This window comes from Silurus aristotelis (genome assembly GCF_946808225.1).
Source record: "Silurus aristotelis genome assembly, chromosome: 14".
NCBI lineage: Eukaryota > Metazoa > Chordata > Actinopteri > Siluriformes > Siluridae > Silurus > Silurus aristotelis.
The window spans coordinates 14,920,390-14,939,766 of record NC_139587.1 but is presented as its reverse complement, the minus strand read 5'-3'; the positions used below and the strand labels follow the sequence as shown (position 1 = coordinate 14,939,766).

The 19,377-nt window shown below is 35.7% G+C and overlaps 1 protein-coding gene across 2 annotated transcripts; it reads left to right on the top strand.

Annotated features, from left to right (window-relative positions):
- Positions 1–2,251: 2,251 nt before the first annotated feature.
- lnx2b (ligand of numb-protein X 2b) lies at positions 2,252–19,051 on the top strand. 2 transcript variants are annotated; one of them, XM_083560073.1, is made up of 10 exons: positions 2,252–2,507; positions 8,347–8,894; positions 11,733–11,923; positions 12,677–12,873; positions 14,465–14,857; positions 15,405–15,539; positions 16,511–16,685; positions 17,178–17,421; positions 17,810–17,968; positions 18,203–19,051. In XM_083560073.1, the coding sequence occupies exons 2-10, from the start codon at positions 8,500–8,502 to the stop codon at positions 18,336–18,338; spliced, it is 2,025 nt and encodes a 674-aa protein (XP_083416199.1). In that variant the 5' UTR covers positions 2,252–2,507; positions 8,347–8,499; the 3' UTR covers positions 18,339–19,051. The 2 variants fall into 2 exon arrangements, with proteins under 2 accessions (XP_083416199.1, XP_083416200.1); XM_083560074.1 differs by lacking the exon at positions 2,252–2,507 and adding an exon at positions 7,791–7,973.
- Positions 19,052–19,377: the final 326 nt, after the last annotated feature.

Here is a 19,377-nt window from a genome sequence, read left to right as displayed (position 1 = left end):
AATTATAATGTGTTAGCACTTAAAAAGAATTTGACACATGACAAATATAGCCTCTTAAACATTTCAAAATAAATCTTTAAATGGTAAATGACAATATCCAGTTAAAATTGACAATTAAATACGCTTAAGTAACTAAACATTATGTATAATATAACTGTACCATGGATTAAGCTTTCAGAGCTTATAGCATATAATGTCAACATAATACAAATATTGAGAAATTTTTTTAAACATGAAATTTAAATAAACGAATGCCAATCTGTGATGTAGCCACAAGACATAAATCAGAGTAGAACAAGCCTGTAGAAGTGGTTTTATGATCAGTGGGTGGTGGGGAGACTTCCCTTGCATCCTGCAGGGGGTTGGAAACTGACACAGTTCAAGTGTCAAAGGCCTTTTAACTAGCAAAGTCCCAAACAATGTGTTATTATTTTATTGGGCATCAATAAAGGGAGATTGATTGCACGCTCTCCAGCTTTGAAAAAGTATTAGAATTATAAAGAATGTTTAAACTGTCATTCTATTTAAAACATATATTCACATTTGGTTCATGGCTGATTCTTTTCAGTCATAAGCAATATGAAATGTGCAATGGAAAGTCTATTATAGCCTAATTAATTTAATAATTAAATTATTGACTCATAAAACAATTACACACACAATCTGCTAGAGAAAACATACCTTAAATCATTCTTTAAAAAGGATCTGTATTGTAATGGATTTATGTGTATTTAATGTGTTTTTTTTACAGTGATTATCGTTTTTCTGCAAGGTTTAGTGACAATTGTTCAGTGTGTCAGTGTTACACAATCAAAAATTTACTGTCATTAATTTAACAAAATATACCCAACATTTGGAAAATTTCTAAAATCCTTAATGTGTCATCTAGTTATATGTACAGGAAACATGCTTTGATGATTTTCTGCTCCAAGCTTATAATTTGTTCAGTTCAAACTGACTGAAAAACCACCGTTATATAGCATTGTTTGATAACTGACAGTAGGTTAGGGATATTTGGACACATTTTAGATTTAGGTCTTTGTTTTTACCCTCAATGGCCAAAAAAGAAAATATTTATTTAGTTATTTATTTTTTGGCATACTGTACACATACTTATTCAAAGGAACAAAACAAATCTAAATTCACCAACAGGTTTTACACACAGTCTTCTCCAACTGCATTATCAACATATTCTAATATTGCAGTGATGTTTTATTTTGCGTGTTCTATATTTCATTTCTGCAGGAATAATAGTTAAGAAAATCTAGGTACAAAACAGGTTAAAAAAAATAAATGATAGATAGATAGATAGATAGATAGATAGATAGATAGATAGATAGATAGATAGATAGATAGATAGATAGATAGATAGATAGATAGATAGATAGATAGATTAATAATAATCTGTAAAGAAAGAAAGAAAGAAAGAAAGAAAGAAAGAAAGAAAGAAAGAAAGAAAGAAAGAAAGAAAGAATAATAAAATGTAGGTAACATTTAATAATACATTTCTTACAGAAGCAATTTTTTTTTTTTTTGGAACATCTTGAAAATCATAAACATATGTACATGATTAAAAAATGTCTATCGTATGTATCATCAATGTATAAATCATGTCAGTGTTATAACCTCATGAAAAATCCAAAGCAGGCTCGACTTCCTTCCTGTTTTTTGTGGCTCACGCCCACTTATTTGATGTTCCGTTTTAATCGCACTCCTTCATTACAATAATTTAACATAGGCCTTGCCTTTAAAATAAATAAATAAAAAGATTTAGAAAGTTAAAAAGAAAGAAATTCAGTGGCAAAACAGTTTGTTCTAATATATTAGAATTGACCTTATTTAAAAAAAAAAATCACTATGCAATTACCGCCCAAAATAACAGTTTTGCAATGAAACCATAAAAAAACCCTTTTTTCTCTTTAAAAAAAAATTTACTCTTAAAAATGATAGACGAACCATTTCTTGGTATCTAAAACCCTTCTGTATGCGGTTGATTTCTTTGTTTATGTTTTATTTGGCTACAGTTAACCACAAATGATTGAATGATTCAAAATGAAATGAACATTTATAAACAAAATTGCGTCTTCTGGAAGTAACTACAGTTTAAAAACTTTATTTTCTAAAAAAAAAAAAAAAAAGAAAAAAAAAAGAAAAAAAGCTTAAATTTGTCATTTTAAGGAACCCAAAACCAGGTAATTCAGTTCTCTCGCACAGAGTCACGTTCACACGCCGGCGTCACGTTGGCACACCTGATTCTACCTGCGCACACTTCCTGTCCAAACGTCACTGCCTGCTGCTGCTATGTTTTCGAAACTGCGTCGTCAACGGAATAAATCTACCTGCAGGTATCCCCCCGTGTAGTCCTTATAGCTAAAGGAGGTTATATCACTTCTGTGACAGGGCAGTCATTTCGTTAGGGAACTTTGTCTCAGCTAGAACAGGCCATTTTCCGCAAACCAGCTTCAAAGTTCTTTGTTTTATTATCCACTTCCGGAAAAGCCTTTCAGGTAAGGCGAGTTTCGGTGTTTGGTTGATCGCCGAACTGGCAAGCGTTATATTTCCTCTCCCTCACGACAGCGACGTGTGTACCACATTTGTGTACGTCGGTTTTTTCGGTGTACATTAAAATATGTTTGAATTGGGTTTAATGACACAAGGTGACGTTTCGATCAGAGCTGGCCAAGTTACACAACGTGTTATTCTAAGGTCATTGACTCGCCCGCTGTACCTACGAAGCCATTTCTTTAACAAATTACCTTGCAACCCAAATATGCTGGTTATTTTATACCCTTGTATTTGAGTTTGCCTCATTAAAGTTTAGCCTGATGTCACTCTTGCAAACAGATTCTCAGAGCTGACTGCTAAATGATTTACAGCGCCATACTCATTTCAGGTCAATGGCTTTTAGACTTTAGGCCCTTCTCTTCCCCCTACACGTGTACATGTCATTTAATAGTTTGTGTAAAGCCTGTGGGATTTACTAACTAATACATAGGATATAAATATTTTTGTCAAGTAAGCAACTGAGGCAATAAAGAAGGTTGACAAGTGTAATGTCTTTATTGGGAATCTACTGACTGTAGACAGGTCATTTGTTTTGACCATTTACATGCAGGTGTGGGCTGAAAAGGAGGTATTGTGATAACTGTATTTTATTGATGATTTCAGAAGATTTTGACATGTTGAACAGACCAGAATGGTTCAAGTGTTGAAATGTGCATGAAGCATGTGTGGTGGAAGGCAGTGATGGTAATGTCAAGTAGCATGCTGGGAATCTCTCTTTTCCTCTCTCTTTATCATGCGTGCGCTTATAAGAAATAAAAAAATTTCTGCCAGAATTATAATTATAGAAACAGTTTGAACTGCTTTGGAGATGTTTATTCATGTAAGGTTGTGGTGGAGTGAGTGATTCATAATCTTCTAGTCAAATTGAGAAAAGCTTTTCAAACTGGCCACTCTCATTTGATTTGATTTACAATTTTCTCTATAGGTGGTAGACAGCAGTTGAGTTATTAGGCTTCTCCTCCTCCCTTCAAAATTGGAAAGCTACTTGATATTGACTGATGCTCAAAACGTAGACAATATCTTTTGTTCTTTTTCCTGCCAGGCTTGCAGGGCATAGGCATTGGCAATTCAGGGGGCAACAGCCTTGTCGGTGATGCACTCTTCCACTTTTCTGTCTATACATCAGTAATTTAAATGACTAGTAGTTTGATAATTGCACAAAATGTCCGGACATTTCACTGTAGATAGGGCATAATGAGTACACTTTTCTTTTTCTCTCATTTTTTTCTCTTTTACCAGTTCACAATTTACAATTGATTAAGTTGCATGTGGATGTTAGTACAAGCGTCTTCTTTTAGCCGAATGGCTTTGTGTAAAGTGATTGGTGGCTTTTCTTTTCATATTGTGTTATGAAGCAGCTGAAATCATTGACGGGTTTTTCTTTATACACGTCTTAATATATAAATGCCTTCGAATGGTATCAAGTAATGTAATTATAATATTATCGTGTAATTTCCGGGATACTTGATGGATACACACTGACAGCACACTTAAATATAGGAAAAATATACAAATCGTTTACATGGAGAATGGGCTGTTTTTATAGACCTAGATGCCATAGTCTATGAATCAATAGTCTGGAATTAGTAAAACTTTTATAAAAGTTAACAGTCAGTCTTGTCTGTAAACTATCGGGTGATAAAAGATATACTTTATTAGCCAGCCTGGGGTTAATTCATGTATCATTAAATAGGGTTTATATATTGTGGTTTTTAAACCATATTCTGTGAGCACTGCCTAAATGACATATCAAGCATCTTTAAGATGATATTTTTGCATCTATTTCTGTGCAGAAAAAATTGATACAACTAAGCCCTCCATTTAGATTTACAATGTGTTTGTGCTTTCCTGTGCTCAGATCAATGTGCAATTAGGTTCCTACTTTTACAGTACCAATATTCATGTACACCCTTATTGATTAGCATTGTTGAGTTGCTGGCTTTCAGGGTTAAGTGGTGGTCATGCATGAGGGCCATTGCTTTATAAACTGTGGTTAGCACAGAGGGGTCAGTGAACTAGATCCCAATAGCTTTAGATTTTCCCAAGAGTCTTGATATTGTCTATTGACAATTCTTGGTTTCATAACTCATTAAGTGTTAAACACGCAGAAATTAAAGACAGCAGAAGTGTCTACTCTTCCCACACATTTGTTGTATGATGGTCAATGTGTTATTTTCTTCAAAATGCAAAAACACAAACAAACCATAAATATTTATTTTCAGAAAACACTGTTTCAGAAAACACTGCTTTACACTAGCGAGATAATAAAGCTTGGGTTTTCATGTCTGTGTTTAAGATGTTAACAGATTTGTTAAAACTTCCAATAATAATGAGGTTATTCGTTTAATTTGTCTTCAGCATGTCCAAATATTTTATTTATATAAAAGTTGAAAAATCGAATATGCATAGTCACTCAAAACACCAGGCTGTGGCGTTTGTTCACTCGTTCTGCTTGTTTCACAATGTATGAGACAATTTGGATTTCTTTGACTTATTGTGTTTAGTATGTGAATTATTCAACACACAATTACTGATAAATAAACTAAATACGCAAAATTATCTTCCAGTTTCAAATACCAGTGATAGGATATGTCATTTATAATTAGGCAAAATTCATAAAATGTAGTCAGTTACCCTAAACAATAATGTTTGACATGCATGAAAATATTTCTGTATTACACTTGTAATAAGTGATATTTAATTTTTACAAATATGAAAAAAATTTTTTTACATTTGAGCAGAGGTACCCAAACATTTTTTTTTATTGGAAAAAATCTGCCATGATTTAAGCCCATGGGCAGAAAGTAAATGTTACATTATATCAAACTGTATTATGATAAAAAAAAATAATAAATGGTGTCATGGGTCCCCTCATTTATGATCACATAACATTTATAAACAAGCAAACAAACAAGCAAATAAATAGAAAACAATACTCCGTAATCTGCTTGATTAATGCAGATACATTTTCAAAGTTGTCGAGTTCAGTGGAACTTGAACTTGAAAATACAATGAAACCGTATACAGTGGAACCTCGATAATCACGACCTTTACACTCGCGACTTCGATAGTTCGTGACTTTTCATTTGGAACCGAGTACAGAGTAACAGAGTAACTAGCGAAAAGTCTGATTGTATGGCTCGAAAGTTCGGAGTAACATTTGAAAAACATTTTATTGTATTTTTCATTTAAAGAAGTAAAAAGTCATAAAACATTTATGACAAGTAATTCGCAATTTTTGTTGTGTTTACAGTACATGTAAAATTCCTTTTAAAAAGGAACAATCAAAAGAAGAGTCAAAAACTTGCGATTTTTTGTTAGTCGTAAGGGGTCATAGAACGGAACCCTGAGTATCGAGGTTGCACTGTATATATGCCATAGCAGCCAAATCAAAGGTCATCATGGGCCCTAGTTTGGGCCTCTCTGTTGTAGAGTCAAGTATAAATACAATGCTATAAATATTATTATTATTATTTTTTTTTATTTTTTTTTTTTAAGTAGTGCAGTAATTTTGTACATTTTGTACCTGTCTTGGAGACTCTAGTTGTCCACACTTTGTCCAGTCCTCCATGCTGAACATTTTAAACTCTTTTATATTCTTAGGTTTGTTAATGTGGTTTTCCCTCTTAATTAAGACCATAGATTTTCAGTGGGTGGAGATGGTCATTGCTTTGCAAAATATTAATTTTATGTTTCTTTAGCCATTTCTGTGCTGATTTGGAAGTAGGTTTGAAGTAGATTTCTTGTTTAAATCTTCATCTGTGGTTGAGTCTGAACCCCTAGTCAAAGCTAATCAGGTTTACTTAGCAGAATTTATGATGCCATTAGTCTTCATATGAACCCCTGAACCACCTTTGACTAAACAGATCCAAGACATCAATCATTAGTTTTACTTGTGTATAGTCTAATTTGTCAATAAATAACTTGAAAATGTTTCCAAAAAATGCATTTCAGTGTTTTTTTTTTAACTGATCACTGACTCCATTTTAGTCTATTAAAAGATTTGTGTTAACTAATTAGGCAGTCAACTGCAGTTCACAAAGCTTTTGTAAACATTCACCTTGTACTGGATATATTACCTCTGTTGTATGTTTCAGTACACCTGACCATTACACCCGTATGTGGTTCCTCTTCAAACTATTGACGGAAATGAGGAAACGCAATTGTATAGACTGTCCTTCCCTTCACAGGAACTAAGAGGCCCAAACTTGTTTCAGCCTGATAATGCCCCTGTCCACAAAGTGAGCTCCATGAAGACATAGCTTGTCAAGATTGGAAGACCCCATCTGACATCAGTACCAAAGCTAACTAATGTCATGCTAATGGCACACTCAAAAATCAAGAGAAAAGCTCTTGAGGCTAATGGGGGAACTAAATCTGAAATGAAATGTTCAACAGGTACATAAGGGTATGATTGGTCAGGTGTCCACACATGTAGGCCATGTAGCTAAATCTAGCTAAATACACCATATTGCTATTTTACTTATGTGACATCATTTTTAGTACAGAGCTAGATAAGTTGGCTAATTAAGAGTGATGTTGGCTAATAAGGTCTACTGTCTTAGTTGCTTTTTTAAATTGATTTAGAAGGTGTCTACTTCTATTAGAAATCATTTAAGTCTTTGTATAGCTTACTTGTGTTCAAATGAATACTATTGCATAAAAGAAAAAAACACTTGCGCTGTAATGGAAAGAGCAGGTTCACTGTTGTCTGTTACCTTGTTAAAAAAAAGCTGGATTTGTCATTCAGTAACAACATGCTTTCTGGTCACTGACCTTTTGACAAAAAAAGAACATTGTATATTTACCACCACAGTTGTCATATTGAAGTGCTGTTTTAATAGCCATTAAATGTATATTGAAATCCGACTAATTTATGATCAGCCTGTCTACCTGTGTTTGTTTAAGATTGGGGTTTGTGCTGTGACTTTGAACAATGTGAAAGGGCAATCAGCATCATTTTGACTCTTGTTTTAGTGTCAATGTATGCAAATACTACACTAAATGTAGAGAGGCGGATTGGGTTGTGCCCAAAAGTAATGCTTGCCCATTGGCCAGTCTTGTTGATCTTTCATTGCTGCCTCTTGGAATTCTCTTCCTACACTTATGCGATATTAGCACATGAACTCCCCCTCCTCCTGAAATATATATACACACACACACACACACACACACACACACACACACACACACATAACTCTGCTCCTCCTCCCGTCTGTATTGCGAGACACTAAACACCACTCTCCACTCGACTTCAGTCCAGCTGCTTACACTGTTCTCTCCAGAGACATGGTTTTGTGTACACACAGGTTTTAGTTTCAGTCGGCTCAGGTCAGGCACTGTAGCTGAATTTGAATGCTTCTTTTGCGTGGAATGATTACTAGGAGTCTGTCATCTTTTGCAGTGAGGTGGGTGAAAACCTAAACAGCATTTACTGCCTCAAATGCATAGAGGAAGTCATTTGTTTGTTTACAGTGGAATGAAAGGGCTAAATGGGATTTGTCATGTTGTGTTTCTAGTGCAGTCTGGGTGTGTGTTTTTGACTGTAATTTATTTTTTTGTGTAGAATTATGAAATACAGCCTTCAGAAACTAGCATGTGAACTGTGGCATTCAATCAAGCTGTGAATACTGAGGAAACTTATGCTGGGGATACAGCTGTCCTTCTTTTTCTGCAGATTGTTGCTGTTAAGTGGATTTGTGTTATTTCCTGTGCAGTCAGGCGGGAGCCAAAAATGAACCTCAACTAGCCACACTTTTCCTTTGTTCTCTTGTTCCCCAGAAATGTAAGATGAGGAGACAAAGCGGGCAGACAGCTCTCCCTTCTCTGGACTAAACCCTTGTCTCGACAAGTTTTTCTCCTGACAAGGCCCAGATAGAGAGTGAAGATTTGAAGACACATCTCCAATCTAGAGCAAGTAGAGCTCACAGGGCCATGGCAGAACATATGGACCTAGCATCGCCGTGTAGCCTAACCTGGTCGCGGGTGTGCAAAGAGTGTGGACAGTGTCATGACAGCCAAGATAACCACATTTACGAGTACCAGGATGAGGTGGATGATGAGCTCGTGTGTCACATATGTCTACAGCCACTGCTCCAGCCAGTGGACACACCATGTGGACACACATACTGCTTACAGTGTCTGAGCAGCTTCTTGCGTGAACAAGACTTTTGCCCCGTGGACCGACAGCGAGTGGCATTGCAACAGTGCCGGTCTGCCAGCCTGCTGGTGCGCAACCTGCTCGATAAGCTCACCGTGCAGTGTCCTTTCCACAGTGAGTGCCAGCATAGCATGCAGCGCTGTGAGCTACAGCCCCATCTGCACAACAGGTCAGTGTATGATGTACACCCTGCACAATATTGTACAAATATCTGTGTGATTTATATCAACATGATAATTAACTTTTCAACTGCAGTTAAAAAATGTTGTAATGATTTATTACATTCTGTTTTTGCTCAGGAATATATGTATGTAGATTGTTATTGGCACACATACTTGCTATTGTACTTCAAGCTAAATATTTTTTCACATGTGGATACTGCATGCTTGTGTTCGATGTATTTTGACATTAAGGATTATTTCCTTAATTTTACCCTTTCCTTTATAAAATAAGTCCTGCTTCAGTCAATTTGTATTTGTTCAAATTCCTGTAAATGATCATGACAGCTCATATTACTAATCATTTGTTGATTCATTTTTAGTAAGCACTTTATTCTTGTTAGGGTTGTGGTGAATCTGGAGATTATCCTGAGAACATTAAGCATATCAGGACTTTTGCTATCAGTCATTATCTAAAATGTTCTTTTACAAACTTTTAAACCTTTCACTATCTAAAGTACTACTTAAATAGATTGAGTGAAGGCACCTATATGATCACAAAATGTGTTATGCTATGTAAAGGGCATATATATTTATAGGCAGTGCTAGCTTAGTGATATCTTTTTACTAAGCATAAGGTCTCAATTCATTCATTTTATGTCTATCCATTTATTCAAAATTCTATCCATCTGTGAAAAAAATCTTCTGTTCTGGTCAAGGTTATGGTCAATTTCAAGCTTATACATGAGGAGAAATTTAGAATGGCCAATTCACATACCAAACATTGGGAGCACATGCAAAACTCCACATAGCCAGCAACCTGAGCTTAGACCTCAGTCTTAAAAAACAAGAAATGTATAATGCATTTGTTTAAATTTATGAATGTATAAACAATAGAAACATTTCCAGCAAAAGTTTTCAAACTACCTTTAAAACAATGCCACTGTGCAGCTGAACACAAATTGAAAACAAAATGCTCTCTTTGACATACAAGAGTTTGCAGATACCCAAAACCAGTTACTGTAGAACAGGATACACTAATACTATCCATCCCACACATTCTTTTGGAGTCACAATCAGGGATTACATTCTCTGATTTTTGGCTCTTTGTAACACTGAGTAAGTTTTTTCTTTTTTTGCCACATGAGGCTTCAGGGCAGGGGTCTTTATGCTTCTTGGTTTCTCTGTAACATTTCAAGAGGTATTAATTCATTTATTTGGTCGATGATAAACTGAAATGTCGTAAATGTCTATAGCCATTTCCCAAGGCTGTGGACATGTTATGTGGACACAGACACTGCCTGCAGTTCTTTTTTTCTTGAACATGATTTTTTTTTTTTTTTTTTTTACGATAAAATTTGAATGAAAACTGAGGTGCTAGCAAAGGCAAAGCTACTTACAATGACTAGTACAAATATCAAATTCAATTGTAAGAATGGTGTCGTTCTTTAAATAATAAAAAAAAAAATTGTTTAATTGTTGTGGAATATTTTTAATTTGCTTGCACTTTAAAAAGATAATTGCATTAATTTCATTTTCAGTCAAAAGATTTGCGTTTCTTTATCTTTTTTGCTGAAATAGACATTAAAAGAAGCAATACAGATGATAACCTCAGAGAAGTTTACAAGATATTATTTTGGGACATGAGATGCTCCTCTTTCCAAGCAAATCCTTGTTTTCCTGGTCAGCATTTTAGTTAAATATCTCAACAGATAAATGGTCTAAGGTGGGCGCTTCTACTTGCTGCTAGGGCAGAAGTGGATCTGACTACCAATCAACTATTACTCTATTTAGAACCAGGGTGAAAAACAGTTGTCCTGTATGACCACATGCCATAAATGCAACAGAATGGTTTACATTTGCAGTATTCTTCCCTGAAAAATTGATGAAATCATGCTCTGGCATCTCCGGAATGTAGCTTATCTCAGTATGGTGTGTACAAAATAAAACAGCTATGGAAAATATGAGGGATTTCTTTATGTGACTTTCAAATAACTTTCATTAGTGAACCACAGGTTCAATCATAATAAAATATAAAATGGTCAGGCAGATATGGTGTTTATTTGATGCAACCATTTTAAAAATCACCTTATATCAAACATTTGAACTAAACAAGACATCATTTTTTTTGTGTTAGCTCACATGCACTATTTGGCATATCACTTGAGCTCCCAGCATTGGCCTGGCCTCCTAATGATCATCTGATTTGTGATGTAAAGCTGAGTTTTAAAGGTTTTTTGGAGGGTAAATTATGTGGGTTGGGAAAGTTCAGTGTAAACACACAGTGAGTAGGGAGTGTTTAGGAAGGCGGAGGAGGAAATGGAGGAGGAGGAGGAGGACATATACTCGGTCAGACCTGATCCTGATCTAGTTTGACCTGTCAATTTAGTGGAGTGGAATAGCCATTCATTTTCTTATTGCACTCACTCTCTTACTATTGCCAGAGAAGCCCAGGTTTTCCTCTTTAATCAACCACCAGAAAAAACAAGGCATGTTAAGACAAACACTGACATGTGCTTGCAGGTTATCATCCAGCACATATAAGCAGTGAAATAAATTATTGCACAATTATTTCACCACTCCTGTTTGACAGTTGTATTTAAGGACAAACAGGAATATTGTTTGTTATTTTTAGTTACCGCTACTGCCTTAATAAATGTTTTGTAGGTTAATTACTTGCATACCACTGAGTAATGAACCGTGCTTGCTAATGAAGCATGCTTGATTTTTCCTTTCCACTAATTCCACTGTCTGGATTTCTGTGCTCTGTGTTCTGTCTTACACTGTTTCTCTGTCCTCCTTATCTGTTTTCTGATTTTGTTGGTTCTCCTTCACTTCCTCCTTTCCAGATGTCCTGCATTCAGGCGGCTCAGGGAAGAGTCTGAGAAGAGGAAGAGACCTGCCTGGAGTGAGTTTAAGGGAAGCAAGCCCGAGGAAGAATCTGATGCCAAATCCAACCCTACACCTCCACGTACAAATATTTCTCGTGGACCCCCAGAGCCTGGCATGGTCAATCCTGCCTTTGAGGAGGCAGAGGATGGTAAAGCCACATTGTTATTTTCAAAACCAAAACTCAGATATGAGCAACTGGTCTTTTATATGTTTAACAAAATCTTGTAGTTTAAGAATCTTGGTGAATAGTTTTGCATAATCTAAAGCTCTTATTACCAGTTTTTAGATTAAATGATGTGTGACAGAAAATACAGAAGATAGTATTGGTGGATATTGTTGATTTTTCCGAGAATCAATGTGTTTAAGTAACACCTTGTCAGTTTGTGTCCGTTAAGAGATAGAAGTGTGAAGGTCCCACAGAAGTCAGTGAAAAGAGGAGGAAATGGATTTGCAGCTGTGTTGACTCTTGGTTAGAAAACAAAACAGGTGGTGTTCCTTGTATGGGAGGAAACTTGGGATTACTGGGAACTCTAAGTGATATCATACTGCTGAAGCACTCATCACATAATCACAGTCTGCTGTCTGAGAACATGTCTACACCATGTCATTCACTGTATTATTCACCTCTGCTAAGAGTCATGGATACACAAAAACATACAATAGAATCACCTGGCAACTGAATTATCATTTTAGACATAACTTTTGTCACCATTGTGTATTTTGTGAGTCATTCTTCTGACTGATTATACAAATTATATATCTATAATAAATCAAAATGCCTCTGGTGTCATGCAGCCAAACTTCTGAGTGATAAATTCATTTTGTACAATAGATATGTGAATACGTGTCGAGGTGTTGTTTTAAAAGTGTAAAAATGTTTACATTATTGCATCTTTCTTAGGAGCTCCCCTCAGGTCCAGTCTCGTTGCAGAAGCAAATATTATCGAGCTGTTTCGTGAGGATCCAGGGGAAGTTTTAGGTTTACGCATAGTCGGAGGGAAGGACACACCCTTGGGGAATATTGTCATTCAGGAGATTGTGCGTGACTCTGTGGCTGCCCGTAATGCCAAACTCGCCCCAGGGGATCACATTTTAGAGGTAAGACACATCAGATTTCATTGCATGTCTCTTTTGGAGAGATCAGGTTCAGCTCCCTGGAGGACTTTTCTGTGCCATAACAATGTCAATTCTTTACTTACTTGTTGCCAAAGTGCACTCCCAGTGTACAAAGTGTGTTTGCATTCTAGCCAGGTGCCTGGAAAAAAGTTCTGTAGTTGGCAATGGATTTGCCATGCAAGCAGTGGCCTCAAACAGTTTATTAACATGACCGTCCTAATGCACAGTAGCTACTAGCAAGACTAAAGAATGTATATAAAGTTAAATTCCCCTCTGTTCAGTATGTATGGATGAAATAAGTGGTTCACACTCAGATGAAGTTGTGGGTCAAAACTGCTGTTAATCTGTTAAAATAACGGGATCGATCTCTGATATTTGGCCAAAAAATGTTTTTCTATACTACTTTAAAAAAAAAAAAGCTTTCTGTTTAGAGGTTAATGTTCATGGTTGTTTATCGAAGGTTTGTTGCACAATGACTCATTAACTGTTTTGGCTTAGTTTTAACATTGATTGGTTACACTGGTAATTATTATATATTACAAATGGACTGAGACATAATGAAGGTGGTGAATAGGTTTTTTTTTTTTGCCTACATACAAGTTTATAAATGTAATGATTGTGTATAAGATACATCATGTTCAAGTGCACAAAGGTTCAAACTTTGAACTTAGTAATGTTTTTGTTTGGTTAATTTTTGCAGCTTTGCCCAGTAAAATGTAATTTACTTGGGTTAATTATTTATCTAAAATTTAGCTTTTCTTTCCACAATGAAGATGTCGGCTTGGATTTTATGCCTCTGACAGTAATGTAATGCAGTGCCATAGAAAACCAAACCAACATGACTATAGCCTTTCATACAGTCAGGCTGTTCCAGGCAGAATGAGTGATTGCTTTTTTCTTATCCTGGCACCCTTTTATTCCAATCAGATACTTTTTGTAAATCCGAACAAATGCCTCTTTTGCTTCATCAGGCTTCCTGAAAATCAGTGCTAACCTAAAAAGATTTATAATTTTTTTTAAAGAGTACCTCTTGTCACACATGCTTATCAGTGAGTCCTTGTTTAAGCAGCATATATATATATATATATATATATATATATATATATATATATATATATATATATATATGTGTGTGTGTGTGTGTGTGTGTGTGTGTGTGTGTGTGTGTGTGTGTGTGTGTGTGTGTGTGTGTATATATATATATATATATATATATATATATATATATATATATATACACACACAAACACAAACACTGTTAAAACCCTGTTAAGATAATTGTTTTCAGATTAGGAGAGGTTTCTGTGGAATAACTCACTGGATGTTGAGGTCACTTTCCAAAAAGAAAAATTCCCACAGTCCATCATATTGAAAAACTGTTTTTAATAGGAGCAAATGCATGTTAATGCAGTGGTAATGAAGTAGTATTTTGTGTCTGTTTTTGCATTGAAATTAGAATATGTTGTTAATGCAAAAAGGTTTTTGTATTATAACCTCAAACAGTATTGTCTTGTTCCTTCCTGGGGCTGGTCTGCCTTTAATTAATAACGTTGTTATGATTTTGTGTTTACAGGCAAATGACGTGAGCCTTGCTTCTGTCCCACATGCTCAGGCCATCACTGTGCTGCAGCGGCCATGCTCTGTTCTTAGGCTTACAGTTATGCAAGAAAAGGGCTTCAAGACAAGGCCTGAGCTCAACATGCAGCCTTCTACGGCTTCTATAATTCAACCGCCACAGAACCCAGGCACGGTGATTCAGGTGACTCTAGTGAAACGAGAGCGCTCCGAGCCACTTGGCATCAAGCTTATCCGCAAGTCAGATGAACTGGGCGTCTTCATCCTAGACCTGTTGCCTGGAGGTTTGGCTGCCAAGGATGGCAAACTGCGCAACAATGACAAAGTGCTGGCCATCAACGGACATGATTTGAGGCATGGTACACCAGAGAGCGCTGCACAGATCATCCAGGTATTTTGAAAAAGCTATGCCCTATGGCCCGAATTAAATGATTTCAATTAGCTTCTGCCCTGTACAATTTATTGTGTATTTTGCAAATGTGTATACATTTTTATCTAAATTTGCAGAGAAAATTAACCACAATACTGTTGGTTTATACTTTTTTTACCAATTTACTGACTTGAATTGTTATTGTCTTTACATTGTATGGTAATAAAACCATATAATGTCTGCTAATTATGTTTTACGGATAATATTTATGAAATTAAGATTAAGTATATGCCCATTCGCTTTTAATTAGTATGAAATCCCACAAAACTTGAAATATGTTAACTTACTGGTTGAAAAGAATTCAAATTTTAAATACAGTAATGTTCTAAACTAGGATGGAAAAATAGCTACGCTTTTTTTTTTTGTTTGTTTGTTTGGTTGGTTTTTTTTGCTTATTTGTTTAAAAACTTGCAAATTTGTTCATCATTGATTGATAGTACATTACATAATTTGGGTGTTTCGATTTAGCTAATACACCATCCTGTTTTTGGTTGATATTCGTGATCAGGCAAGTGAGGTACGAGTTAATTTTGTGGTGATGAGACCGCCTGAGTCCACTGAAGAGGGAAGTGAACAGCAGAACAGAGGAGCTAGGAGAGGTGTGGAAAACCAGTATTTCAGACGACGCTCTACATTCATGAAGGTACATTTTTATTAAAGTGTTGATTGGGTGTTATTGAGTCATCTGCTACCTTTTCATTATAAACCCAAACTGATATTGAAAATATGTGCAGTAAATTATGCCAGTGTGTCTGTGAAAAAAACACGACCTAAAAAAATTAGTAGTAATTAATTAAAAAGTTTATTTTGTAATGTTTTAGGTGTTAGGTGTTCAGTGTTAGGGACTGGATCATCTCTGAACTTTTTGTCTCTGTGAAAAGCATGTGGCTTTGTGTGTATGTTTCTCATCTCTCTCCATTAAAGCTCTCTTCACACTGCCTTCTGTCACACCTTGCTTCCGTGTCACTTCCTCACTGGCTTTGGAGGTGAAAGCTTGAAGCAGCAGATGCAGGCTGGTGAGGGTGAGATTAAAGCAGCTAGTCTCTATCTTTGGACTGTGCTCATGATCAAAAGGCCTAGGGTGCTGCTTTCTCTCTCCTTTTCTGCTGGTTAGTTTGTGGCTGGGGATCAAAGCTGGTGGCAGTTAGCTTTCACCTGCAGAGTTGAAGCCTTTACTCTTGTTGGGAGGGAGGGCCCCCTGCTGGGGAGGAAAAGGCCCCCACACCCCCTCTGGAGTTCCCCAGACACTGGGAGAAGATAGTAGAAGCTGTGGCTTTTGCCACTAGTCATGAGTTATGATGGCAGTGTGTCAGGCCCTTCACATTATCACTTCTCTCCATTTCTTGCAGTATCTTGAACAGAGGAGTGTTTGTTTTTACAAATGTTTTCACCACAGGACTCAGACACGTCTCTTGAGATAGCACTTTTTCACTTAAAGAATTAAAAAACAGCTATGCTTTAAAGACTGCACTGATTTTATTTTTATTTTTTGATGATGATGATGATGCAGGATGGAGTTTGGGTTAAATGAAAGCAATATTGTAAAAATTTCTTTATAGTAATGAAAAGCCATTGTTGAGGAACACAGTGTATGTGTGTTTTGCATGTGATTAGGATCCTCCTGGTGGATTCTCCAGTCAGGAAAAAACTGTGAGTTTGAAGAAGGAGCCAAAACATTCACTGGGTATCACAATTGCTGGTGGGAGAGACAGCCGCAGTCATCTCCCTGTGTACATTACCAGCGTGCAGCCAGTCGGCTGCCTGCACAGAGACGGTACCATCAAACCAGGTTTGGAATTTACTGTATTACTGTCTACATGCACACTGATTTTATCATCAGTATACACTTAATCTAATCAAATAAACTTGTTTGCATTTTAGTCCATTATTCAGGTTATTCAGCAAATGAACATCACCTAGCCAAACTGTTTTATTTATGTATTTATTTATTTGTTTACATGTTTAAGGAAGTAGCGGAGCATAATGTTTGGCTAGGTGATGCATATTTGCTTACACTACACTTACACTACACTTACAGTACACAACCACCTCACTACTGGAAATTGTAATTAAACAAAAAGTTCTAATCCTTTTGGCAATGTTACTCATAGACATGCGATTAAGTGATGCATACAGACCAGGTGTTTTCTCCTTTATTGTATTTATATTTATAAATGTGTGATTATATTGCCTACAAATCAGATTATTTTGTCAACACACCTTCATAGCTCAAACACTTATTGGTTTCTTTATCAGTATGTGTTTCCTGATGTTTCCCCAGGTGATGTGTTGCTAAGCATTAATTCCGTTGACCTGACCCAGCTGACTTACAATGAAGCAGTGTCTGTGCTGAAGACACAGACAGCCCAGAGCTCAGTGACACTACGCGTCATCCGCACCATTACAAAAGAGGAAGAGCAGGACGCAGAGGCAGCAAATCAAGAGGAAATGGACACAGTAGAGAACCCCAGAGAGGACGACATCAATTGTTCCCCTTTGTGGACCCGCTGGCTGGGTCTGCCCAGGTGATTAATGGAAATTGTTTAGTGTGTATATGTAAAGGATTTCTGCCTTATTTTAAATTGTCTTTTGTAATATTGATTGTACTGTTTGCCGTGCGTTCCTGACTTGCCACTAGACAAAATGAACAAAATAAATAAATAAATAAATAAATAAATAAAAAAAAATGTAAATAAAAAAAAAAAAAAATATATATATATATATATATATATATATATATATATATATATATATATATATATATATATATATATATATATATATAAAATGAATAAAAAAATCAGTTTACTGTTTAGAACACTTAGTCGGAGTCTCTTTTTATGCAGTTCTGTGAACATGTTCATTCTTATGAGGTATAATTGTTTTTTTTTGTTTTATTATTTCATTCACAAGCCACATGCACTGGTGTCGTGACATTGTGTTGTTAAAAACCAACAATGAAAGCTGGGGCTTCAGCATTGTGGGAGGATATGAAGAAAGTCGAGGTCAACAGCCCTTCTTCATAAAGACCATAGTGCCTGGAACTCCTGCCCACTTTGATGGTCGTCTCAAGTACGTTTTTTTTTTTCTTCTCTTTTTTCTCCATGAATTAAGATCAATTCAAGAGCTATCACACTGTTCTAGTTAAATAAAGCAAAAATATTGGTCAAATAACAATGTTTTTAAAATTATACCCTAAGTTCCTTCAGCCACTGCTACTCTTTTTAGGAAGTAGTAGGTTTTCTTTCATTCTTTTAAATATTTCTAGATAATCGACTGTGACAATTATGTTGCTCTTGACTGCAGGTGTGGTGATGAAATTGTGGCTGTGAATGGAGCTACTACAGTGGGCATGAACAACTCGTCCCTGATTCCTATGCTGAAACTTCAGAGGAATAAAGTCACACTTACTGTAGTATCCTGGCCTGGCAGCATCGTATAAAATCTGACTGTTCTTTCTGGTTTCTGATGTGAGTTTTTGAAACTGGTTTTGGTGCTTTGAAATTCAATGCAAATAGATCAAATTTAAACAAGCAATATCTGGAGGTTTACTCCCCCTTCCTTGTAGATGTGTTCTTATTAGAGAGATGATACTTAAGTACAATACTCTTAAGCACATACAAACTGGAATCTGCACCATCAGTTAATAATTCAAGATGATCACCAAGCATGGGTCAGTTTTATTGAACATTTATTTTTTTGAGTGACAACAAAGTGCTAACCTGTGTGTGTTTTGCGATTGGGTACATGCACTAGTGCTGTACTACTTTCTGACTTGGTGAATTTTAATAACAAAAAATGCTTAATAGTGACCATTGCAAAGTCTTTTAAAAAGTCTTTTTATAGCTGTAATTACATGTTCATTATTTTTATGCTATTGTCTTTTAGCATTTTTGTGACCATATCTGGTCTGGTAGCTGTTGCCTGTTTTTGACTATAAAACTAAGTCATGGCTATTATGTTTCATTCATTTCATGTATTTCTATTCGACTTGTGTATGTATAGAAACCAACTGCCTTAACTGGTAAAATACCAAAAATGCCATGTTCATTTCTTTCTCTCTTTGTTTCTTTCTTTGTATTCTTTGTTCCTTCAGCAATAGAAAGAGCTATAAAACAACCAATATAATAAAGGGTTCTGATTTATTTGATGCTATATTTTTGTAATAATGGTAATTTGGAATCCTTACTGGGCCTCTTAATGTGTTTTTGTGAAATCTATATGATGAAAACACACCACAATTCAAACTTATTTAGGTAGTTGATCTTATCCTCAACACTCCTAACTAAAGAATGAATTTAGTGTCAAGGATTTAATTTTGTACAGTTTCATTTTATTTTTTTACTTACTCTTATTTATTTTTAACCATGCAGAATATAAATTCGGCACAATGTAGTATGTAGTCAAATGTTATGGTAAATATAGGTTATATCTTGTTAAAGAAAAAGTAGATGGTAAGTGGGTAAAATTCACAGGTACTC

Excerpts from the sequence above, each read along its gene's own strand:
- lnx2b (XM_083560073.1), top strand. The coding sequence starts at position 8,500 with ATGGCAGAACATATGGACCTAGCATCGCCGTGTAGCCTAACCTGGTCG. Across the intron at positions 11,924-12,676 it reads CTTTGAGGAGGCAGAGGATG|GAGCTCCCCTCAGGTCCAGT; the intron begins GTAAAGCCACAT and ends CATCTTTCTTAG. Across the intron at positions 12,874-14,464 it reads CAGGGGATCACATTTTAGAG|GCAAATGACGTGAGCCTTGC; the intron begins GTAAGACACATC and ends TTGTGTTTACAG.